This window comes from Pezoporus flaviventris, unplaced genomic scaffold (assembly GCF_033815535.1).
Source record: "Pezoporus flaviventris isolate CSIRO_AGI_PZ_B2104156 unplaced genomic scaffold, CSIRO_AGI_Pfla_v1 ptg000008l, whole genome shotgun sequence".
NCBI lineage: Eukaryota > Metazoa > Chordata > Aves > Psittaciformes > Psittacidae > Pezoporus > Pezoporus flaviventris.
Genome location: NW_026892556.1, coordinates 2660022 through 2683465, shown reverse-complemented (window position 1 = coordinate 2683465; position 23444 = coordinate 2660022). Strand labels below are relative to the sequence as shown.

Here is a 23444-nt window from a genome sequence, read left to right as displayed (position 1 = left end):
CGCTTCGTGGCTCTGCTCAGCTCCCCACCCCATGCAGCAAGTCCAGGCAGGAGCTGCAGGCTCCGTTCCCTCTGCCCGCGGAGCAGCAGCGACACCAGCGTACAGGAAAGAGGAGAAACCTTTATTTTGGTACAAAAGTCAAAGGCAGAGATAGATGGTGAATCCGACCGGGCTCTACGGTGGGCTGGGGCAGGCAGCTCCCAACCTGGCCTGGGCTGCAGCCCCCATCAGGGTGCTGCGGAGCTTGGATCCCTTCTCCTAGAGCCGGAGCCGTGGTCAGATGAAAGGGGCAGGGGGGGATCCTCCACCCATGGACACGGCTCGGAATGGGGCTGCTGGGGGTAGGAGGGGGGCGATGCCACTGACTCGGCTGTAAACGCTCTGGCACGAAGCCTGCCCGGTTCAGAAGCCCGCTGGGATGGTAACCGCTGCCTTCCAGCATCTACAGGAGGGGAGACACCGTCACTGGGGGGAAAGCTGGCGGTCAGCGGGAGCCGCTGGCCATGCAGCAGCAGGAGACGGCAGGACCCCGTTATTGCACTCGGCTGTTATGGCTTTGAGCTGCGGGCCCGCGGCACGGCCTTGGGAAAGCTTCGTTCCCCCGGGCACGGCCCCGTTCCCCCCTCGCTTGCGGCGGGAGGGGGGGAAGGCGCAGCCCTGGCGAGCAGAGGCACTCGTGGTGGTCATGGCTGTAGTGTCGGGGGCTGCCCGCAGTGTTCTGGCTCCCCACGGGAGGTGGAGGGCTCTGGGCTGCCAGGGCTCTTGATACTGGGTCAATGAGAGGAAGAGGAGAAGGGAGGAAGAGAAAGAGAGGGTTAGTGCTAGAGATACACGTGTGAGGAGCAGCAGGGAGCGGAGCAGAGCAGGCGCAGAGGCAGAAACGGGGGGCAGTCAGGATGGAGAACACTGGTGGCCACAGGCAGGGAGAAGGGACTGCAGGGGCTCGTGGGGTGCTGTAGGAAGGGAGAGGGGCAGCGCTGCTGCCCACAAGTGAAGCAGGGCTTCATTCCAATGTGCTTTGAAGGAACTTCCCATGGCACGGTAAAGGAAAGCAGAGGGGAAGGTTGGGATTGCCTGAACCCCAGCACAGCTCAGAGCTGGGACTAGAAATGTGCTCCAGGCTCCTAACACTAAATCTGCATCAAGTGGGGGCTTCCTCCAGCCCATCACGGCTCCACCGAGCACAAACCACCTCCCATGTGCCTTCCAGCAAGCACTGGGCCTCATCAACGCTCAGCCCCAGCATTCCCCAAGCCCCACCATGCACACGCCTCGTACCAAACCCAACCCAAGGCTGGCTGGAGCCATCCCTCTCCTCCGGCCGAGGCTGAGGGCAGCCCCTCTGCACCAAGACAGCACTGCCCAGGGCTCGGGGTCCCTCCCGCCGGTGGGATGCCCATGGAGGGGTGGTGGGATGGACACGGCCCATGGATGTCTACACAAGCGGAGGGTGATGGGCTCCTGGAGAGAGCTGCTCATGCAGTGATGAGATGGGTGGCTCGAGTGGATGGCAGGGAGATGAAAGCGCTTTCTTACCAGCCAACCCTCAAGGCAGGGCTAACGTCCGGGGAGGGGGCACGTCCCGTCAGGCTGTGCAGGAAATGGCAAAGTCCTGGCAGGCGTCCTCCTGGGGAAGACACCAGAGATCATGAACCTCAGCATCCCCTGGTCCGGCCTGGGTGAGACACAGGGATCTTGGACCACAGATCCCGAGCGAGGTGGGGTGGGAAAAGGAGATGGCTCCTGCAGGAATGGGAGCAGGAGTGGGTGAGACCCTGCCCGGAGACACGGGCCAGAATAAAACCCCTCACTCCAGCAAGAGGCACGGCAGCACCACTGCTGCTGAGCATCGCTGAGCATCCCTCCCAGCCCCGTCCTGCAGGATGGGCCTGGGCCTAATAAAGAGTCCAGCTGCCACCTGATGGCTGTTCGAGGCTCAGACATCTGCCCTCTTCTGTCTTAAAGGAAGAAAATCACCATGCAAGCAATTAACTCTTTAAAAATATACTTTTATTGAGTAACAAAGGAAACTGGTTTAAATTAAACCAGGAAGGAGCCTGGCCCCGGGTCGCACCACCCGCACTGTCCTCACTCCCCAGCACCAGACCAGCCTGGCCCCCCTTGCCCCTCCAAGAGGCTCTTCCAAGGCCCCGCTGGGAACATCCCTGGGGATGGAAGGGCCTCTCTGGATGCAACGAGACGGCAGAGCAGCACCGGGAACCTCCCTGGCCATGCACTGGGATCCAGCAGGAATTCAGCAGCCACCACCTCAGTGGAGGGGAAGGCGGAGCTGGTGGCCACAACGAAGCAGCACCAAGATCTCCTTGCAGCCAGCCAGAAATGTGAGGCCAGGGGAACCTTGTGCCTCTGCCGTGCCCCAAAGCTGCAACACACAAGGCTGGTGAGACTGAGGGGGGGGTCCAGAAATGTGCTGCCTCTGCCTGAGGTTGAAACACCCACACGTGGCCCATGGAAAGCTGAGCAGGCAGCTGGATGCTGCAGCCACTGCCCTGGTGCTAACATGCACAACGCTACCTGCCCCCAGTACAAAATGTTCTACATAGAAAACAACCCTACAAATTGTGCAAAAATATCCAGCAGCTTTTAATCCCATGATTCAAGTATTGCTCACAAGGCCTGCGATTCCCCCCTGCAAGCTCAGAGTCCCACACCTCCCAGCTGTAGCCTTGGCAAGCAGCATCTCACGAGGAGAGCCACAGAACACTGCGTGTTTCTTCCTCCCCATTGAAAGGGGACTCATCTGAACTTGGGTCCTGGCTGCAAAACGTTGTCTCACTGAGTGGCAGGGTCAAAACACAACGAGTTCTTCAGCACTGCCTCAGTGACCAGCCAGGAAACACGATCGAGAGCAGGCGGGACACGCAGCCAGCTTCCATGGGTGCTGGGAGCCAGAGTCCTCCCGGCTCCACAGCCCCAACTTACCAAGGCACAGCAGCTTCTGGGAATGAAAAGCTGCCCCAGCAGTGGCCGAGGGGAGAACCTGGTCACTGAGAGACACAACAGCCCTTGCATGTCGGCACAGGGGAGCAGGACACGGATGTAACAGGGATGCAAGGGAACTTACACCTGCACCATTCCAAGAGATGAGGCGTGACAGCCCAGTGGGAACCATTTCCCTGTCCCACCTCATTCCTTGGGGCAGGAAACACAGTGACCCCCTGGAGCAGACACTCCAGGCTCAGAGGTCTGGGGGCTCTCCAGACCTATCTGCTTCCCAGGGGCAGCAGGGACCCCCTGCTTCCTGCACGGGTCCTGCATGCTGCTGGGCAGCGTCAGTCCAAGGTCCAGAGAGGCCACATCACAGTGAAACAAATCCACCCAAAATAATAAATAACGCTTCAAAAAAGGCAACTTTTGGCTCGAGTGAGTCTCTGGCAGCTCTGTGGCACAGGGCTTCCCACCCGAGGCTGGGGAGGTGGGAAGAGGGAAGGTACTGGTTGGAGCAAGGTGCAGGCGCAGCAGGCACTGGGCTACACCGCAGCACGGTTAGGGGATGCCTCCTACCATGCTGGTGTCAGTTTTGGCTCCAAGGGATGGGATTTCACTCTTAGGACTGGACGGGGTCCCGATATCTGGCTGGATAAATCCTCTTCTGTCTATCAAACTGGAAAACAGGAAGGGAAGGGTGCAAGGGAGAGGAGTGAAGGAAATGCAGACTCCACAGAGACTCAGAAGCCACAGGGAGGGCTGTCCTCGTGGGAACAGCTCACCAAAGTGTCACTGGATAACACAGCTTCCTGCCCATTACACAGACCACAGACGTATCACACAAGCCACCAAACAGCCATGAGGCAGTTTTGGGTCACCACAAACCCAAGTGGAAAATGGCAAAAGGAAACAATGTGAATGAGAAAAAGAACTGGAGTAAAACCCTGTTCTCCCCCCCCTCAACCTCCCAGCAAAGAGCCTGGCTCCCTGAATCCACAGATTTCCCATCTCCGAATGGCAGCACTGGCATTTAGGCACCTCTGAATCCAACAGAGAGGCTGGGGGCATTTCAGGTGTAAGTATAAAGCACTTTGATTGTAGCTGCATACCCTCAGACACCCTCCCCTGCTGCTGTGCTACACTGAGTTGGCACCTCCGAGATGCTCCATGTAAATCCAGATTGGATCCACTCACTAAACTGGTCCCAAGGATCCCTACATGCCCCAGGAGGCTGAGGGCTCTAAGTCAGTGTGCAGGCTCTCAGCTGCAGCACAGCACAAGGGACACGGGCTTGACTGCCCACTTGCACCCTCTTGTGACAAAGCAGCGATAACTCTGTGCTGCAGGTACCCGTGTGTCAGGCCCAAACCTTCCTGACATCTGCCCACCTTTGCCTGTGGTTTAACCTCGGTTCTGGTTAAGTCCAGGTAAGGATTTGGTAGGATGCTGCTCAGCATTACAGGTAATGTAAGTGTTGGTGAAGGTCAGGGTCTCAGCACAGCCTGCTGTGGGTCTCTGCTGCCTGCTTGGCAGGATGCTCCTCAGAGGACAGGAGGAAAACCATGTGCTAAGAAGTGCTGCCCCTCCTGGTATTTGCCCTCTGCTGCCGTTACTCTCCCCTTATTGAATCACAGGATGTGTCTGATCTGTGAGCTCCATAAAACAATTACAGTGACCCGAACTCACCAAGCTCAAACACAGGAGAAGCAATAGGATCTCCCACTTATACACATCCCCAGCCTTCCTCTGCAGAGGCTGGGGAACTGCCTCCTCAAAGCAGATGTGTCTGTGCTGTCACAGTCTCCCTGAACAGTGATGGATCTGTCCTTTCCAAGACCCCTCTCACAGAGCAGGATGCAATTCCCAACGCCTTGGAGGGCAAGGGCTCTTACCTGGGATGGAAGGGTCCACACAGCACCGCACAGCAGTTTGTGAGGATACTTTTATGGCTGTAGGGATTGGCAAACTCTGAGCCCCTCTTATTTGACCAGGACCCTTTGATCTGAAAGGGAAGGGATACACGCAGATTAAGGTAGGAAAGAGGTGACAGCAGATGATTAGAGGATAATGGACTTGCTTAAGAGGCAGAAGAGGTTTGCCTTACTGCAAGCAGGGCAGCTGCAGAAAGGCAGCCAGAGGAGACAGCAATACGCTGCTCCTGCCTTTGCCAAGGCTCGACCTTGCAGCTAGAAAGCTCCAAAGCTGTGCCCTCCCCGTGCTGCAGGGCACCCTGTCAGTGCCACCAACACCAGCCTCCTCCTCTTCCTCCTCACTGCTCTCTCCTAAGCTGAAAGCTCACCAGAGCAGGGCTCTGCTGGGCTCCTCAGGCTGAACAAACAGCAAGGGGATCCCCAGGCCACGCTGCAATGGGAAGAAACAATCTCCTCTGCCCCCACCCTGAGCATCTGCCACTGGGACTCTCAATTTCGAAGCCCTGGTCCCATCAAGCACAGGCAGACACGGGTGGGCAGATGCTGTACCCGGCCCCAGGCCCCTGCCTGCAGTGAACCATTTACCACCACGTTTCCTCCTTTTGTTTTTACTTCCTCTCCCCAGCTGCAGCATCAGGCTGGCAACGTGGGCAACGCAGGCAGAGAGCCCACGGGCCACGTGCTTCAGACCTGGTGCTCTCTGCACTAGGGTGCAGGCTCCATTAGCTTCACCCCCATGGGCTTGGGCAGCCCTGTCAACACCTCTGAATGTGGCAGAAGGGTGGAGAGGAAAGGGGGAAAAGAAGTAAAAAAAGGATGCAAAGATGCCTTCTGCAGTGCTGGGAGCCTCCAGCTGGTGCTGCTGGTACAGGTACTTCTGGCCAGAAGGGTGAATTTTGATTCCAGGACCAGACAGATCCTGCTTTTCTGTACAATCTGCCTCGCTCAGGGTGCTCATTTGGTCCTTGGAGTCTGCAGGCTTTAAGGTAAATCTCATGTCTGGAGATGCCTGTACATTATTTGCCTACTAGACATGAGGAACTGATAGAGACAAAGGGACTTGCCCAGGCTCTCAGAGGAAACCTGTGGTTATGCAGGATGCTGAATTAAGCTCGCCCATGTCCCAGGCTAACACCCAGATGAATCTCTGGGGCCAGCCTTCCTTGTTCCATCTCACAACTCCTCATTTTAAGCCAGGCCACACAGACTGGAGAAAGCACACACGTGACCTTCCAAACAGCGTGACCCCCACAGCCTGACACTGCCAAGCAACACGGGTGGCACAGACCCCTGCTGCTGTGTGCTGCTTTGCCCTTAACGCTTTGGGCACAGGCTGTTTGCTCTGCAGTGGATTATCACAGGCAATGCAGGCAGTGTGCCCTACCGAGATACTGCACTGAGGCAGGCAGCCAAGGATCCCCTGGAAACCTCACCTCTGCTTCAGGAAGGACCAGGGCTGGCCCTGCAGAAGGACACACATCCAGGTACTTACATCTTCGTTCGTCGTCAGGTTGGAGGCAACTAAATAAGTGTGAAAACCTGAGAGGCCCAAAATAGACCAGACTGAGAAAAAGCAAATCACCAGCTCCAGCACAGTGCAACAAGAGTCAAGGAAGCCTCAGGGAACAAAACCATCCTGCAAAGAGGGGCAGATGACTCTTCTGGGAGGTGTGGGCTGCGATCACAGACACCGGGACAAGAGAACATCCCAGCAAGGTTCCCATTCCCCGTGCCATTCTGCAGGCACCCATCCACTAAGGCACAGCCTGCTCCAGCTGCTTCCCTTTCCATGTAAAGTTGCAAACTGGGAAACAACTTTGCCACCCATCCCAAGGCAGGGGTGATGAATTAAAGGTCTTCCCATTTGGTAATGCTATCAGCATGCAGATGAAGGGGTGCCTGCCTGCCCCAACCACATAGCGAGGGGACTAAATTAAGTTGTGGGAAGTACACCAGGGTGACCCCACAAAGAGCTCCCTGCATCCCCTGTTACACGATTGGTGCTGCTGCACCAGTGCGCAACAGTCGGAGCAGCTGATGGCATCAGAAGGATATCTTGCAGGTGTTGTCTTCAGAGTGGTGAGGAATCCATCTCTCTGAGAGCCTGCAAAGCAAAACAGGACAAGGAACAACATCCCATCAGGCAGCCTTGCACCTCCAGCCAACACGTCACTCCTGAGCATGCAGGCACCCCACTGGGGCTGTATGGATCTGCCTGAGTCTGGAACTGCAGAAATGGCAATGCACAGACACAGCTCCAGGAGATGTGGGGCTGTCACCATCCTGGTTCACCCAACTTCCCAGGTTAGGAGCAGATGCACCCTTCAATTCCTTTGCTCTGGAGGGAATAACCCAGTCACAAGCTCTCCAGGTCCCTCTGCAGTGCAGCGCAGGGTGGGTTTGAGGCTCTCTGCAGTTTGAGACCCCCGTTATTCAGACCACCTGCACCAAAAAGCCTCATCTAAATCAACCAGACCCTTCCCACGCGCTGCCCAAGAGGAACAGGGACCCAGTGCTGCCTCAAGTCACTCGTGGCCAGGAGCGTGGCACGTGGCGCCGCTGGTACCCGTGGTACTTACGCAGGGTGAGGTGGGTGACGACACAAGCGAAGATGAAGGCTGTCAGGAAGGAGAGGGAGAGGATGAAGGCATAGAAGTAGCGATAGTTGCGCTTCCCCACGCAGTTGCCCACCCAGGGGCAGTGGTGATCAAACCTCTCTGAAACAAAGGGACAGGGTGAGAAACTCCTGCCACCTTGCAGGAACACAGCAAACTCTGCTGAACCTCTGAAATGCCCCATCCCTGGCAGGGTCCAAGGCCAGACCGGACTGAGCATTGGGTGACATGGTCTAGTGTGAGGTGTCCCTGGATGACCTCAAGGTCCTTTCCAACCCAAACCATTCTTGAGTCTATGAAAACCAGAGGCTTCCACCCACCACCCTGAGACCAGAACCTCCCTGCTCAGCAGGAAGTTTCAAAGAACACTGCTGTCTCCTCACATACCCTTTTCATCATCAAAGGCCAAACCTTTCCTCTAGCCAAACCCTGCACAAGCACAAGCCTTGTGACTGGTAGCACCTAGCATCACTGGAACTGAAAAGGAACAGGAAAAGGGCAGCAGTTTTTCCAGTACCTACGGCACCGGGTGCTGCTCCCTCTCTGCCCATCGGCTTCCCCTGCCTTCTGCAGGGCACAAAACCATTTTCAAAGTGATAAAGATATGCCTCTAAACCCACAGGAACGGCCTGGGAAGGCAGGGCAGGTGCAGTGTGGCTGGAAACACTCCCCATGAGACTGCCTTCTAATGAAAGGGCTGCGTTTCAGACTAACTGCTCTGCATGGGACACCAGCGCAAGCAAAGCCTGTGGCACATAAAGCAGGCACATGCCTGCTCCCCTCCTCTTCCACCAGTGCCTCAGCCACCGCTGCTCTCCAGTGCAAGGAAGAGTCACAGCCACCCATGGCTATGCTCAAACACAGGACACTTGGAAACACCCAAACTATGCCCAAACTGGAACCTTGGGGTCCTGCAACTGTTCCTCAGGCTGCCCTGGAAGACAGCATAAACCAGCCTCTGCCTCCACATGATACTCGACCAGGAGCAACTGCACAAGGAGTAAACTCTCTGGGCATGCCCCTAAACCACATAGCACCCTGCTGCCAGCTCAAGTTGCTCCAGTGCAGTCAGGCAGTGCTGGGAGTCCCCCTGCAGCTGCTGCATGCCTGCATGGAGCCATCAGGGGCTTTTCTCTAAGTTTTTGTTCATTCTCTCCTGCCCCACCATACTCAGAGAGGATCCAGAAGAGCTCAACCAGCATCTACGGTGGTGCCTCTGCCAGCCTGGTGACAGCAAGGCCACAGACAACAAGAAGCCAGCAGCAAACCTCGTGTTTGGTGGAAACCTTAGTTGCACTGGTGCTGCTTTCATTTTAAACAGGAAGAAGAAAGAGCACTCCGTAACTAATCATAGAATCATAGAATAGTCAGGGTTGGAAAGGACCTTAAGATCATCCAGTTCCAACCCCCCTGCCATGGGCAGGGACACCTCACACTAAACCATCTCACCCAAGGCTTCGTCCAACCTGGCCTTGAACACCGCCAGGGATGGAGCATTCACAACCTCCCTGAGCAACCCATCCCAGTGCCTCAGCACCCTAATCCTTTACAAGAAGCAAAAGCAAGCTGTCCAAGAACACAGAACAGGCTCCCCCAAAAGCCACCAGCACTTTTCTGGGCTTACCAACACAGTTGTCACAGACGCTGCAGTGAGAGGTGCGCGGAGGGCGGAACATTTTGCAGGTGTAGCAGTACTTGAGCTTCACCACGTACTTGTTTATGACCACTTCCATGGTGCGGGCGGGCGGGCGGTACGTGGAGGTGCCCATGCTGTCTGCAGGGGCAGGGAGGCATGGTCAGAGCAGTGCAGGTGAAACCCAAGCCCCCAAACACCACCCAGCAGGCAGGGTAAGGGATCGGCATCTCTTGCTTTTAAGCAGAAGCGAAGAGGCAGCTCAGCCTACAGGGTTTGTTGCAGGGTAGGCAGCCAGAAACTCCAGTCAGCTCCTCGCAGCATTATTTATGTCCTTTCCTGGTCTGTTCAATAGCAGGGATGCCAAGAGGAAGCAATATCTGCCCAATGCTTTGAGAACATAATAAATAGCGAGCATCAAAGCAGCAGTGCCCGGTAACACCAACTCATCTCTGCGTCTCTAACGGATCACAACACAAGGAGGCAACAGAATCTGTTAACACACCCGTGGCTCCTCCTCTGCTGCAAGCACCCAGGTTTCAGGAATCAGAGTAACCTCAGCAGAAGCCTCCCCTGCCACCACCAGCACACAACTTGCCAACCCACAGCTGGAGCCAGCAGCTCAAGAGACTCATTTCCATTGCCACGGGGGAGGACAGTGAGCAGGTCTCCAGGGCTCCAGGCAGACTGCACTGCAATTTGACATGTGTGTGTCAGCAGCACAAGAGGATTCCGCCTCTAAAGTTCCAACTTGAGGGGTTTTAGGGACACAGCACGTGTGTGTGCTGGCACTTCATTATTCACAGGGGACTGGCAGTTGGAGACTGCTTCTCTGCTCAGCTGAAGAGTGATGCGGAAAACCTCTGCATCACACTTGCAGTGTTGGAGGTTATTCCTTTATTTCCCTCTTAGAAGAGCCCTTTTCCAACTCAGGGGAAGCCTTTGCAAATAGAGATGTAACAGTGAGTGTTAAAAGGATAAGAAGTGGATTATATGAACAGTAACAGCTGGCACATCAGGCAGCATCTGCAGCCAGATTACTGCTTGAGGCGCTTATAAATAGAAACATGGATCACCACTCTGAGATTTTAAACCCATTCTTTTAGTCAGCTGTAGAATTACTGCCTTGCAAATGTCTTCAAAGGGGCACATTCAAGCTGTCTCACATTAGCTTTGCTAAAGCATTTGATACTCCAGGTCACACCGACAAGTTCTACGGATGCTGGAGGCAAACACCTTCCTGGCCACCACCAAAGCAGTGTGACGCTGTGGTTTTCAGATGGGGACAAACACTAGCGTACTGTTAGACACCATCACAATCAGATGACCTTGCAGCACAGCAGGCTGAATGCCAAATCATAATCTTAAGAAGCATTCATGCCTGAATTAATTATCCCACGTCCTCAGCACTGGTGTTTTGCAGGGGATGGTACAAGGACAGATTCCTCTCAGGTTGGACAAGGTTCAAAGGAACTGCTGCCCACTCTGGTGTTGTCCTGAGGGCAGGAACAGGCACAGCCATGAGCTGCTGTCCAGGGATTTGCCTGGGGAAGTGATGGAGCTGAACAGCAACAAACCCCACTTCTGCTTCTCTGCAGAAACTCTCTCTGAAGCACTGCCTGCTGTGCTACAAGAGCTTGGTGCACCTCTCTTACCAGGACTCCTAAGACACCGTCAAGCCTTACAATGTGATACTCTGCTCTCTTCTCCCCCTGGACAACTGGTCAGGAGGCAAGGGACAAGAAAGGAGCCCAAAACACACGCGTGCACACAGGCATGCGCTGAGCAGACAGAAGAGAGGGAACAGGAGTCTCACCGATCCGCTTTTCCAGGTCTGCAGCCTCACTTGGCGTGGCTCGGGGCAGGATACCTGGGTCTCTGAAGCTGGTCTGCAGCAGGCAGCTGATGACAAAGAAGAAGAGGACGGCTGCAATGATGGGGATGGCCAGGGTCAGGTGAGTGGCAAGGAAGGGGCAGCTGTTGGGAAAACAAACAGAAGTTGCATTGTTACGAACCATCAGCACACATCTGGCCCTCAGCTATCATGGGGTAATGGGCTGAAGCTCTGCTGCTTTGGGGAGACCACTGGAACAGCAAGAGCCAGCCCAGAGTGGCACTGGAAAGACAGGGTCTTCACAGTACAAGCCCCTGCATGCAACCTCTTTGCCCTTCACGAGTCCCAGGATCAAAAACCTGACCCAAAGCCTGGCCATCTTCTACACCAGCAGCATCAAAAACACTTGGAGACACCCCCCCAAGCTAAACACGGATCAAAATCAGCATGAACACGATCCCATTTGGTCCGACCGTGAAGCTGAGAGGGACCTTGGCTTCGATTCAGCACAGCTCGGCTGTCTCTGGATAACTCGCGTGCCCTTCGTGCTGTGCCAGATGTTTGGATGAGGACACCTTCCAGCACTGACACCAGGAATTTAAGCAGATAATGCCTGCTCCTGGGCTTGCTTCACCATGAGCTGGGGCTGGTTTCCCACAGATGGGTACCAATAGGATCACACTGCATCAAGGCAGCTCCGTTACTCACAGCACAACAGGGGAAGGCAGCAGAGGAACACAACTCTTCGCGTGGCAAGTGCTGGAGACCCGGCCTTGCTCTGCAGAGGGATTTGCTATTATAAGCACTGATAAGTACCCAGAGTGGAGCCCAGGCAGGCAAGCTGCTGGAGCCCTGGCGCCTGCGGGCAGTGCTAAGGCTCAGTAACGCTGAGAGGCAGTTTGAGAGGATTAAACAACTTTTGTTTCAACTCCCAGGCTCAGCTGTTCAGAACAAAGCAGCCACCAAGCAACAAAATCCCTTCAGCTCCAGATCAACGCTGCTGCTGCTGCCCAGGCCCTCGATCACCTCCCTGATGGAAGAACAGAAAGGTCTCTGGAATGAGGGACGGGAACTCCTTGCCACCTCTTTCCTGGGAGACTCGCTAGAGCCCATTTCCCCTGGCAGGCAACAAGAATTCACATAAGCCTCATGAACTATAGATGCAGGCAAGATGTATTTGCTGTACATCCAGCAAACTGGAACCCATGCGACAGAAGCAAACTGCTAAAATAACAGCTTGGAAAGCCCCAGGGCATCTTTAACCAAGAAAGAGTGACTAGGCACGAAGGGAGAGGAGAGCAGATGTCCTCTGCTTGGCCCCACACAAAGCAGTCACTGTGCTAGTGCTGCCCATTAGTTTCAGATGCAGCAGAGAGACCTGTCAAAGGGGCACAGATGACACCGAGAAAGGAGCTTTCGCGTTGGGATGCCATTACCGCCTCCCACAGCTGCCTGCCTCTCGCAGCTCATCTGACTTCTCAGAGCCTCTAATCCGATCAAATAGCTTCATCTCCCCACCAGCAGGTTTGGGCAGCTTTACTCCGCGACTCACAGGGATAACGCTGTGATGTGAAGGCATGGATGAGCCCCCTGCTTCGCTCGGTGGCAGGAAAACCAAGCTCCCTTCCCTCCCGAGACAGGACAGAGGCAGGATAGCAGCCCTCAGAGGTGTCAATAACCAACTGCACTCCTTCCCTTTCTCCTCCAGGCACCATAGCACTTAACCGGGTGCTCCTGGCTCTCCCCTCCCTTAGGGTCCAGGAGCAGGGAGCTTCCCCAGGCCAGCTTTCCAAAGGGAAAGGGGACTGGGGGGAGATGCTCCCTCTTCCCCAGACACCCCTGCACAACAGGGGCAGAGCTCCAGTGGTCATCGCGGTGGGATCCCAAAGGATTCCACTGTTCATTGAGCGCCTTTAATAGAAACATTATTCCTGCTGCCTCTATGGACAAAAATCAGTCCAGGAGTGCAGCTCTGGACCAGTCCTCTCCTCGGTAGCAGGAGGTGCATTTAGATACCGGGGTGGTGATGCCGGGAGGATGTTAAACCTCTTCCCACGGACAGGCTGAGGGGCCCCACATAAACACAGCTGGGGACAGGCAGAGGGGAAGCAGTGACTGCCTGAAAGCGGGTCTGGAGCTGCACAGAGAGGAACGGCTCAGGAGGATAAAGGATGGGTAAAGGATGGATAAGGGGTGGGTAAAGGACGGGTTAGGGATGGGTAAGGGATGGATAAGGGGTGGGTAAGGGACAGGTTAGGGATGGGTAAGGGATGGATAAGGGGTGGGTAAGGGACGGGTTAGGGATGGGTAAGGTATGGATAGCGGCGCTCACAGGGGGAACCCCCCCCCCAGCCACGTCCCTCTGCCCCAGGAAACGGGTGTGACGGCACCGAACCCACGGCTCCCCCCAGCAAGAGCGGGCTTAAAGGAGCTGCTCGGGGACCGGCTGTGGGCAGCGGGGACCCCCGCAGAGGGTGGGGAGACGGGAGAGCCCCAGGGCGGTGCCCAGAGCCCCCGGCCCGGCAGCGCGGACTCACTCGAAGGCGAAGAAGAGCCCGCTGGTGGCGAGGATGAGGCCGAGGGTGAGGGCGAAGACTCCGCTGTGCCGCGCCAGCATGAGGCGGCCGCCGCAGTAGAAGCGGTTGCGGCCCGGGAACACCTCCCACTTCCGCCGTGGCCGCCGGGCCGCGCCGGGCCGCTCCGTGCCGGTGGGTGGCGGAGGCGGGGAGGCGGCCGTGGCCGGTGCCGGTGCCGTGGCCCCGGGCGGGATCTGCCGGTACTCGCAGTCCTTCATGGCGCCGGCCCGGCCCCCGCCGCCCGCCCGGGACGAGCCCGCCCTGCGCCGCTCCGCAGCGCCCCCTGCCGCCCGCGCCGCCCAACCGGAGCGCTCTCGTCCCGGGAGCACCGGGGTGGGGGGGAGCGAGGAGACCCCGCCCGTCCGCTGCCTGCTCCGTGTCCCAGCACCGCGGGTCCCGGTTGGAGCCGGGGAAAACGCCTTGGAAGAGAAGGAACGGGAGAGGCCCGAGCAGGTCCTGCAAGGCAGCAGGACCCTCCCTGCCATGAAGGGCGCAACGCAGCGGTTTCCCGATGGATGGGAATCTGATGGACACAGATCCTCGCCAGAAATAGTTGCTCAGCGGCAGTATTTCCCCTGGAAGACAGGAACCAAGATGCTCTCTCCCAGGAATGCTGGCTATCAGTACTAACAGCGGAGAGGGGGGTGGGATGCTGCAGCATCACAGCAAAGAGAACGTGCCCGGTTTGCACACAGCGACGGCTCTGCACGCTCCTACTGAGGAGTAACTCCTTTGTAACCGAGACTACAGCATCACTACACGTACACCAGGGCTTTCTTCAACAAGTGGGTTTCAGTTGTGACCAGTGCTGCTGCCCCGCAACCAGCCTGCACCAACGCACCCCGCGCTATGTCCACGGCAAGAAGTTGCAGTGCAGAACCAGCCCCAGCAGCCAGTAGGACAGGAAGAATCCGAGGATGCATCTGCTGAGCGGGGTGATGGATCTGCAGCTCAGCAGCAGCCTCACCACGGGGTTCGCACAGGAACCAGATTTACCCTGAAGAGATTCCTCATAGCGAGGTGCAGAGGTTTGATCATCAGTCCCTTCACTCCGGAGTAAAGGTTCGTATTCCTGAAGGAGGTGAGCAGAGAACCAGTACAGAATGGGAGAGGAGGAGTGGAGCAATCGGGTCAGCACCTGAGAACAAGCAGAGCACAAATCACATCGCTGCAGGTCTCTGCCTGTGATCAGCCACCAACCTGCCTCAGACTTCTGACAAGGGGCCCTGAAATACTCATGGTGCGGAGGTTTAGTACACTGAAATCAAACATCTCTTAGCTCAACCTGCTTTAACTATGACAACGTTAGTGTAAGCAGCCAAGCGGTCCCCAGGGTTTAGACTCTTTGCCACTCCTTGCTGAATAGCTCGGAGCAAGGGCTGCAGCTTTAGGGGAGGCTTGAACCTCACTCTTCAACTGCTTTTTCACTGGAACACCCACCCTTCAGTGCCGCTAGCAGTGTCCTGAAGACTGACAAACACTTCACAGGGACTAGTGACAGGTTCTGGCTCCTTTCATTGCCATCCATTAAGCTCAGCCCAACACAATGAGCCTTGTCCTCCAGCAGTGGCCTTACACACACATGTCAAATACCACCCAACACCAGCTGGACCCTTTGATCCCCATCCCAGTGTCCTCACGACACTGAAAACCTGGCAAGCTTCCCTTGGGAACTCTTGCTTTGGAAACTCCCTGTGCAGGCAGCTCCTAAAGAGGAAAGGCAAAGCTTTTGGTCTGCATTGCCCTGTGCTGCCCTGCAGCTGGGACAACCTTGGGCTGCGACAATCACTGCTGCAGCCCCCATGGTACATTCCCCTCGAGAAATCACCCCTGTGTGTTGCTACCACCGTCCTACCTGCACGTGCATGCAGAAGAACCCGAATGCCAGCAGGACCGTGGCATGGACCACATAGACAAAGACAGCGGGGCAGCAAAATCCAGCTCTTGGTTTATCCTCCTCTTCGCTCTTTCTTCTCTCTAAACCAAGAGTCAGGCAGTGCCGCGGGTTTGCACTGATGTACGTGCAGGCAGCCCATGAGCCCAGAAGCGTGACAGGCAAAGCAAGCAAGAAATTAGGTATCTGTCTGAGCTCAAAATACCTTAGAAAGCCAACATTCCAGTAAGTGTCTTGAATATAGGAATAGGCCACAGGGACCTGCTGGGAGCACCAAGGAGGTTTAACCCCATTTGGGGCTGCCAGAGAATAGCCCTTGTCCACAGCCAGCTGGACCAGTGGCTTAGGAACGGTCTGCTCCAGGCTGGTTCCAGGATGACAGAACCTCACATAGGCATAATACTGAAATAAAGCAAAAGGTAGAAAAATCCCAGCACACATCAGAACCACGGAAGATACCATGCTGAGGAGCTGCTTCCACAACAGAGGGAGCTTTCTTACTGACCCTGAACCCACCTGGAGCTGGAGGGCAAAGCCTTTACTGCAGGAGTAGAGAAAGAAGCCAGCATTAACAAGCCCGTTGGCACGCACTCCAGCCGCAAGGGAGAAGAGCAGTCCACTGAGCCAGCTCTGCCCCTTCTCCAGTTGCCACATGGCACTGAATGCCAGGAAGGCAAACATGCTCTCTGAGTAAGCAGCTGCCATAAATACATTGGCAGGGCTGACTGAAAAGAGGATGGCAGCGAGGAAAGCCACCCTGCGACACTGCAGCACGAGGCAGCCCAGCTGATACAGGCCAGCGGCTGCCAGGGCAGAGAAGAGGGAGTTGAGCAGCACAGCTGAGAGCAGCAGGCGGCTCCGCACACACAGCAGCCACTGCAGGGGCCACAGAGCCCCCTCGGACACGGCTCGCAGGCTCAGGGGGTACAGTGGGAAGAAGGCACAGTTGTGCTCGTACAGGTAACCGCGCTCGGCGATGAAGAGGAAGTGCTCTGCGTCCCAGCGCGACAGCCCTCCCAGCAGCTGCTCCACCAGCACGTCCCACAGGCCAGGCTGGGCCAGGCGAGGCGGGGAGAAGGCGTCTGCAGCGTGATCGGGGATCAGGAGGTTGAAGAGAGCCTAGAAAAGAAGAGAGGATTGAAGTCCAGCGCAAGTTTTGCACCCGACTGAAAGCACTGAGCAGGACAACCCCCGGGTTCCAAAGAAGGGGACAGGAGCAGCAGAGAAGCCAGGCTGAGGGGCTCTGTGATGAGGATACCTGTGAAAAGGTGCAGACACAATCTTTTGGGGCACTTAATCTGACCTGAATAAAGTTCTGGAACATACCCAGCATGAATCCCCATGGAAATGGACAGGGAAAGATGCTCAACCCCATGCTCAGGTACATCTAACTGCATACCTGCACCCCAGGTACTTCTGCAGCACTGGGGAGCCTCCTGTTCTACTGCATGTGGCATTATTGTCCCAGCTGACACACAAGGGAGAGGAGACAAAAGATTTTTCCCAGAGCAAACTGATGCAGAAGGCATCAGATGATTCCCAGCCCCCTTCTCTAGTCTCTAGATGCCCATCTCCTCTAAAGCTTGCTGTTTGCTTTTTGGAGCTGAGGAAGCAGAATGCACACCCTCTGCCTCCAGGAGCTTGTGGTACTGGCCATGTTTTAAAAGGTGAGAGAAAAACCCAGAAAGTCCATGAGATAGGAAGCATCTAACTTAATGCATTGTAATGTAGCGCCAAAGGAAAACATGCTTCGAAACCCCCAAATCCCCCAAAACCTCAGATGATAAGTTTTGTAGCTTAACTACGTGTAGATTGGGATGAGTCCCCTGCAATGAGTTCAGCCTTGGCAGAGAAAAAAGGCCACACTGAACAAATTGGGACTAAAAGACATACAAAGGCACTGGTTTACCATGAAGCACACATCTGGTCTAACCAGGGCTCTGGCACTGTAACACGGAGTGTTGCAGCTGATGGTTCCACTCCGTCCTACTCTGTGGTGAGTGGGGCTGCCACAACCTGCCAGCTGGCTGGGAGCCCTGCTGCTGCTGACCAGCTTTAGTAGAATCAGCAAACAGTTTGGGTTGGAAGGGACCTTAAAGCTCCTCCAGTCCCAACCCCTGCCACGGGCAGGGACCCCTTCCACTGGAGCAGCTTGCTCCAAGCCCCTGTGTCCAACCTGGCCTTGAACACTGCCAGGGATGGGGCAGCCACAGCTTCTCTGGGCACCCTGTGCCAGCGCCTCAGCACCCTCACAGGGAAGAGCTTCTGCCTAAGAGCTCATCTCAGTCTCCCCTCTGGCAGGTTAAAGCCATCTTTCTCAGGGTGATGTTGTTTCAGGAGGGCCATGGCTGCAGCCTGGCTCCACTGCCTGTCTTGATACACACAGGTAAGATGGATGGAGTGAGCAACCATGCTCTCTCATGCTCAGAGAAGGATGTCTCTGGAAAGCAGACTTAGAAGGAACACACAGGAGGAGATTATTGTTCCTTTTCTATGGGTAAACAGAGACTGTAGCCTCTTGTGCTGCCAAACCAGCCTCTTGCAACAGCAGCACGAAAACACGTTAAGTTACATGGATGTCATTTTACTTCACAGCAACCTGCCCCTCTGAATGCAGCTGGTCTGTGGGTTCTCCACAGGAGGAGATGGTTTCCCAACCAGGCAGAACCAGCCAGCTCAAAGCACACTGAAAAGAGAAGCCTGGGAGCAGCAAACAACGGATGTCACAGCAGCTTTGGCTTGGGAACAGGAGACTTGCCTGCAGCAGAAGGGTCAGGGCTCTGCAGCGCACTGCAAACCACACCACCTCTCGGAGGTGGGGATCTGTCCTGCTCACCACCTCCATCCTGTGCTCTGAAGTTGCCTCAGTAGGGCACGGGTGCCATGGGAATGCTCCCTCTGGGTTTGGAAACCTGAGTTGATAAACAGAGGACAGACACAGAAAGGTATTTCAGCCATGTTAGTAAGTGATGTGCCTTTAGTTACTGTTAGGGACTTCAAAGAGCTGCAAATCTATATGAACAAGTCACTTACGAAGGAAATCACAGATCTGGGAGATGATGCAGAAAACCTCTTTGATATTGTTCCTATTAAAAAACCCCAACCCTGACTTCTTACCCTTGGCCAGGATGCAGAGGAGAGAGGTGACTCTTGACTCTCTGCCCATTTCTTACAGGCCAACGTAAATCCCAGACACAGACAGGCCTCCTCAGCAGCTGCCTTAGCAGAAACACCAGCACCTCACGCCAGGCCCCTGCCAAGCGTCTACACGCACATGCAGGCTCCAGTGTGCTGAATGGGATTTAAACCTGGGCTTGTGTCGGGGCTTTTCTCTGGAATAGAGACAGAATTCAAATGTGGCCTCTGAGCGCAACATCTGTGTGAGCAGCTGCTGTGTGGGTGATGCCAGACACGCTCTCACCTCCTCCCGCTCCCTGCCCTGTGTTTGCCCTGGGAAGCCAAGGACAGCTTTATCCAGCTGCCTCCATGGCACCAACACCACAAGCTCCATCGGGGCAAGGCTGAGGTGCTTCCCCCCAGCCCTTCCATCCAGCAGCAGCAGCATCTCCAGGACGTGACACTCGCACCACTCCACTCTCAGTATTCCAGTACTTTGGCAGGGGTCCTGGACTGTGGGGTGAGGGCATCTGCTTATTAAGCGAATCACATGTGCTCAGGCAGCTCTTGTCCACCTCTTCCCTACAAACCTCACCTGCAAGATTTAGAGGGCTTTGTGGAGTCTCCCTGCTTTCATTGATGTTATATTCTGGATTGCTGTCATGGGACCAGCTCTGAAAGCACTTGGCCCAGTGCCATGGAAGGCAGTATCTGTTTGCAGCTCTTTAAGATAACACATTTCTTCCGTTAGTTCCCCAGCCACCAACTGCTTTTCAGTTTGAGAAACAGAAGACCCACATCTCGCTGGGTTCCAGTGACACCACATCCTGCACTATTTCCCACCTGCCATCCTTTTGATCCAGGGCTTTACAACACATAAAGACCCCCAGACAAATCACTTGATGATCCAAAACCACTCCAAGGTTTTCCTATTACCATTTCATCAGTGAAGGGAAAAAAAAAACCCTAGCAAGTTAAACACTGCATGAGAGAGCAGAAAGCAAATCATCATCAGCGCTACAACCAAGATCTAAACACGCTTTTTGGTAGTTGCAGTCCCGAGCCACAGGATTATGCTTCCTATTTAGCCACACACAAGCCTTTGGGCTTTGCTCGTGTTCTCCGTTTGCTGCAGAGCATCCACAGCTACAGACAAAGCAGCTGGTGGGAGGCACAAGCTGCAATGTTATTTTAAGAGAGGGGATACCTCGGCCCAGCTGTAAATTCTATTAAAGCACATTCACAGCTGCAAAGCCTATTGAGGCACAGCAGCACAAATAGTCCCAGCGCTTGAAACACTTGTTAGGGAGCAGAGAGAGAAGCCTCCTTGCATGAGTGTGCCAAGGAGGCTCAGGGCAACCAGCTTAGAAAGCCTGTTCCTACCACGACACAGCGCACCTTGTACTAGCACGGGGGGAAGGCTACAGAGAGCTGCAGCCCACAGTCAGCCTTCCGCTGGCGAACGGCGTCAGGGCTGGAATGGCTCTGTCCCAGCAAGCGCTGCCTGAAGGAGCACCTGCATGAACGGAGAGAGGACAGCGAAAGGCAAAAGTGGGTTAAAAAGGTGCAAAACCTTAACGGAAGCTGTCTCTGCGTTCCTCTTCGCTTTCGGGTGGGGAACCGCGCTCAAAGAAAGGACGCGGATCCCAACGGACCAGGCGCTGTGTCAATGATGTACACGGGGGCCGTGAAGCGCACTGCAGGCCGCTGGCCAGCCGGTGGCAGCAGGCACTCGCCCCAGCGGCGCTGCCTCCCTCCGCACACGCTGGGGCACAGGGCTCCTGCCGGAAAACGTGCTGGAGCACCGAGAGCGCGAGGGTTTGGGCACGTCCCGGTACTTCTCCAAGGCGCTGCAGGGTCAAGGGACGCTCCGGTTATCGCTGTAAACCCGTTCTGATGCACAGAAACACTGCTTGTTTCAGGGGGTCTGGGCCTGGAGGCTTCACCCGCATCCAAAGGCAATGGGGGCAGTTCCACCCCTTCCTCCTTTGACAACAGCTCGTGTGTGTGAGCAGAAGCGGATTAAAACCAGGATCTGACCGCTCGGTGCGGAGCCGCTCTTGGGAGCTGGGTCAGGCCTAGGCATGACAACGCATGGCGGCCACTTCCCTGTGTGCTCGGCACCTCCTGCCTGGGCCATCGCACGCGGCAACGGCACAAACCGCACTCAGGCCAGCTCCGGGACTCCTGCTCCGTCCTTCCAACGGGACGAGGCCGCTGCAGCCGGTAACCAGCATTTAACCGGACGGAACGGAACCGCAGGGGCCCTTCCCTTGCTGAGGGACGAGCCGGGCCTGCACCGTGCGGCCTCCGGCTGAGCTTAACAGCGGCCGAAGGGCTCGAGTGGAGATGGGTGTGTGTGTGTGTGTGTGCTCCCCTCAGCACGGGTGGGACCCCCCGGACCCCGGTGCACCGAATCAACAGCTTGGACTGGAAGGGACCTCAAAGCTCCCCCAGCTCCATCCCTGCCGCGGGGGGGACACCCTCCACCACCGCAGGGTGCCCCGGCCCCCATGGCGGCGCTGGGCCCGGCCCGGCCCGGCCCTGCCCTCAGGGGGGCTCCAAAGGGGGCGGAGCCTTTATGAGGGGAGGGGGGATGAGGCCCCGCCCCTTCCCCCCCACCCTCAGCGCGCGCGCGGCCCCGCCCCTTCCCCCCCAACCTGAGCGCCCGGCGCGCGGCTCCCGCGCCGGCTCCATCCCACCGCCCGCTTCCGGCCCCGCCCCTTCCGGGGCTGCGCGCGCCGCGTCACGTGGCGGCAGGTAACACGTGTGTGTGTGTCGGGACGGGGAGGGCGGCGCCATCTTTGTTAAGGGCCTGTGAGGGTGCTGAGGCGCTGGCACAGGGTGCCCAGAGAAGCTGTGGCTGCCCCATCCCTGGCAGTGTTCAAGGCCAGGTTGGACACAGGGGCTTGGAGCAAGCTGCTCCAGTGGAAGGGGTCCCTGCCCGTGGCAGGGGTTGGAGCTGGAGGAGCTTTTAAGGTCCCTTCCACCACAAACCACTCGGTGATAGCGCGGTCCCGCCGCAGCAGGCGCTGCCTGCCAGCAGGAAGAGGTGTTAGAGCTGGAGAGGCACCAACACAAACCGCGGCGGCTGCAACACTGGCACGAGCCTTTTGCCAAGAGGCATTAAGCAACACATCACAGAACAATAGGCTGGGAATAAGTGCGTGTTATTACATTAATTACTTACTGGTACACGAGGGTGGGCAGGTTTCCCTCGGGATCTCCTCCACGTGCTGATGGAGGCAGTGTTGCTCTCACCCCAACTGCATGCGTTGTGCTGAGCCATGGCAGCAGCACATGACAGCATGGGGCGAAGAGCAGCAGGTCTTTGTGCTTTGAAACACACCTTAGTGTCAGCCCAGGAACGAAAGAGTCGTCACTGAGTCTTCAAGGGAGACTCCTCAAGTGCTATTGATCAGGGCTTTGGCTTGAGAAGAACTCAAGGTTTCCCCTTGGAAAAGGGGCTGGGGTCAACGAGGGGCCTGTTTTTAAGGAACAGCTGCAGAAAGGGAAAGCTCTGGGTACAAATGAGGCCAAAGCAGAGAGGATTTGATGCATTCGGGGCAGCTGAGTTTGAGATCAGGTGTGGCTCAAAGTACTGCCCCAGTTACAGTGAGCACAGCTCCTCACTTCACTAAGTCTTCACTGATGCTGGCTTAACCATTTGAGAAGCACACGAGGTCTGTGTGTGGTGCCTGCAAGCACTGGGAGAGCAGAATTACTCCCTTTGGATCAACCGGTTGTGCTGTTATCCACAGGCACCACGTGTGACTGTTCTTCCCCCCCTCCCAGTGCAGCATTCACTTATGACTGAATTCACAGTAAGATGAGCACAGAAGCTGGACAGAAGCTGCTCACGTTACCTTCATCACCTGTGCTGCTGCGGTCCCTTCTGTTCAGGAAAAGAAGTGAGACGATGACGTTAATTCAGATGCAACAGAGCTCCTGGAACACAAAACTGAATTATCAGAGATGATGGGCTTAAATCAGCAACACTGTCACAGACCGGCAAAGCCCAGCACAATTCTCGTCTCACAACTTGCTTTCCATCCAGTCTGTTTGAAAGCCAAGGAAGCACCAGCATCGTTCCTGTCTCTTAAGAAACGCATTTTAAGGACTCTTCCTCTACCAGGCAAAGAACTCCTGCAATTCCTGCTGGTAAACAGACCTTACAGAGAAGACTTCAGTTAGATTCTGGCACCATTACTCCCAAAGTTTAAGGAACATAGCCAAGGGAGGGCTCCGGGATCAGAGAGCTTCCTAAGAACGGACTACAGCAGGATAAACCAAGATCTTCTGAACAAAAACCATGTTTGCCTTTAAAAAAGCTTCTCTTTAACTGGCTCTTTTGCTTAAATGAGCTCCGTGCAGTTGGAGCCAGCCTGTTTCTAGGATCCTCTGAGCATAAAGCTTCAGGCTAAGTAAAAATGCCCATTTCCTAACCCCTGAGAAGGGGCAGATTTGCACCTGAAGAGCCTGAACTCTGGCTGTTTGCTGAAGGGCAGCCGAGCTCTGGCCGCTGGAAAACCCCGACTCTCACCACGCTTCCAAGAAAATGGGAAAAATGGGCAGGAATGGGAGTTTTCCATTCTAAAGACCTGGATGGGAACCGCCTTCCCTTGCGAGCAGCAGCCTTTCCAAGCCTGTGAACTGCGAGCCTCCCTGCCATAGCTTCACCTCACGCTGCAGATCCTGAACCTAGGCAGCACTAAGCAAAACCTCCACCACTGAAACAAGCCAGAGCATCAGGGTCTCCAGGCACCACTGCACCACGCTGGACCTTTGAGGCCTCTCTGCTGCGTGGTAAGGACCTACAACATCACCTCTACCAGCCCTGACAGCACTGAAGTTCCCTCCTCGTTCTGCTAATAAAGAAAACCCTTACAAACATC

At 55.8% G+C, this 23444-nt stretch overlaps 2 protein-coding genes across 3 annotated transcripts; both read right to left on the bottom strand.

The window, feature by feature from the left end:
* Nucleotides 1-507: 507 nt before the first annotated feature.
* On the bottom strand, nucleotides 508-13789 carry ZDHHC18 (zinc finger DHHC-type palmitoyltransferase 18). 2 transcript variants are annotated; one of them, XM_061449904.1, is made up of 10 exons: nucleotides 13500-13789; nucleotides 10945-11105; nucleotides 9120-9269; nucleotides 7460-7597; nucleotides 6936-6984; nucleotides 6373-6475; nucleotides 4842-4951; nucleotides 3526-3625; nucleotides 1537-1627; nucleotides 508-768 (listed from the first exon to the last, which is right to left on the bottom strand). In XM_061449904.1, the coding sequence occupies exons 1-9, from the start codon at nucleotides 13754-13756 to the stop codon at nucleotides 1586-1588; spliced, it is 1110 nt and encodes a 369-aa protein (XP_061305888.1). In that variant the 5' UTR covers nucleotides 13757-13789; the 3' UTR covers nucleotides 508-768; nucleotides 1537-1585. The 2 variants fall into 2 exon arrangements, with proteins under 2 accessions (XP_061305888.1, XP_061305889.1); XM_061449905.1 differs by lacking the exons at nucleotides 508-768; nucleotides 1537-1627 and having other exon boundaries at nucleotides 2581-3625.
* A 519-nt stretch (nucleotides 13790-14308) lies between these two features.
* On the bottom strand, nucleotides 14309-21310 carry PIGV (phosphatidylinositol glycan anchor biosynthesis class V). Its single transcript, XM_061449903.1, has 5 exons — nucleotides 21210-21310; nucleotides 19948-20065; nucleotides 18191-18344; nucleotides 15394-16551; nucleotides 14309-14676 (listed from the first exon to the last, which is right to left on the bottom strand). The coding sequence occupies exons 3-5, from the start codon at nucleotides 18275-18277 to the stop codon at nucleotides 14386-14388; spliced, it is 1536 nt and encodes a 511-aa protein (XP_061305887.1). The 5' UTR covers nucleotides 18278-18344; nucleotides 19948-20065; nucleotides 21210-21310; the 3' UTR covers nucleotides 14309-14385.
* Between the last annotated feature and the right edge of the window lie 2134 nt (nucleotides 21311-23444).

Coding starts and splice junctions, on each gene's coding strand:
- PIGV (XM_061449903.1), bottom strand. CDS start 18,277: ATGGAGGTGGTGAGCAGGACAGATCCCCACCTCCGAGAGGTGGTGTGG. Junction 16,552..18,190: donor CCCTGACCCTTCTGCTGCAG/GCAAGTCTCCTG, acceptor CTTCTTTTCTAG/GCTCTCTTCAACCTCCTGAT. Junction 14,677..15,393: donor TCTTCTGCATGCACGTGCAG/GTAGGACGGTGG, acceptor GCTTGTTCTCAG/GTGCTGACCCGATTGCTCCA.
- ZDHHC18 (XM_061449904.1), bottom strand. CDS start 13,756: ATGAAGGACTGCGAGTACCGGCAGATCCCGCCCGGGGCCACGGCACCG. Junction 4,952..6,372: donor ACCTGACGACGAACGAAGAT/GTAAGTACCTGG, acceptor CTTCCCTTTCAG/ATCAAAGGGTCCTGGTCAAA. Junction 1,628..3,525: donor CCAAAACTGACACCAGCATG/GTAGGAGGCATC, acceptor TGTCTTCCCCAG/GAGGACGCCTGCCAGGACTT.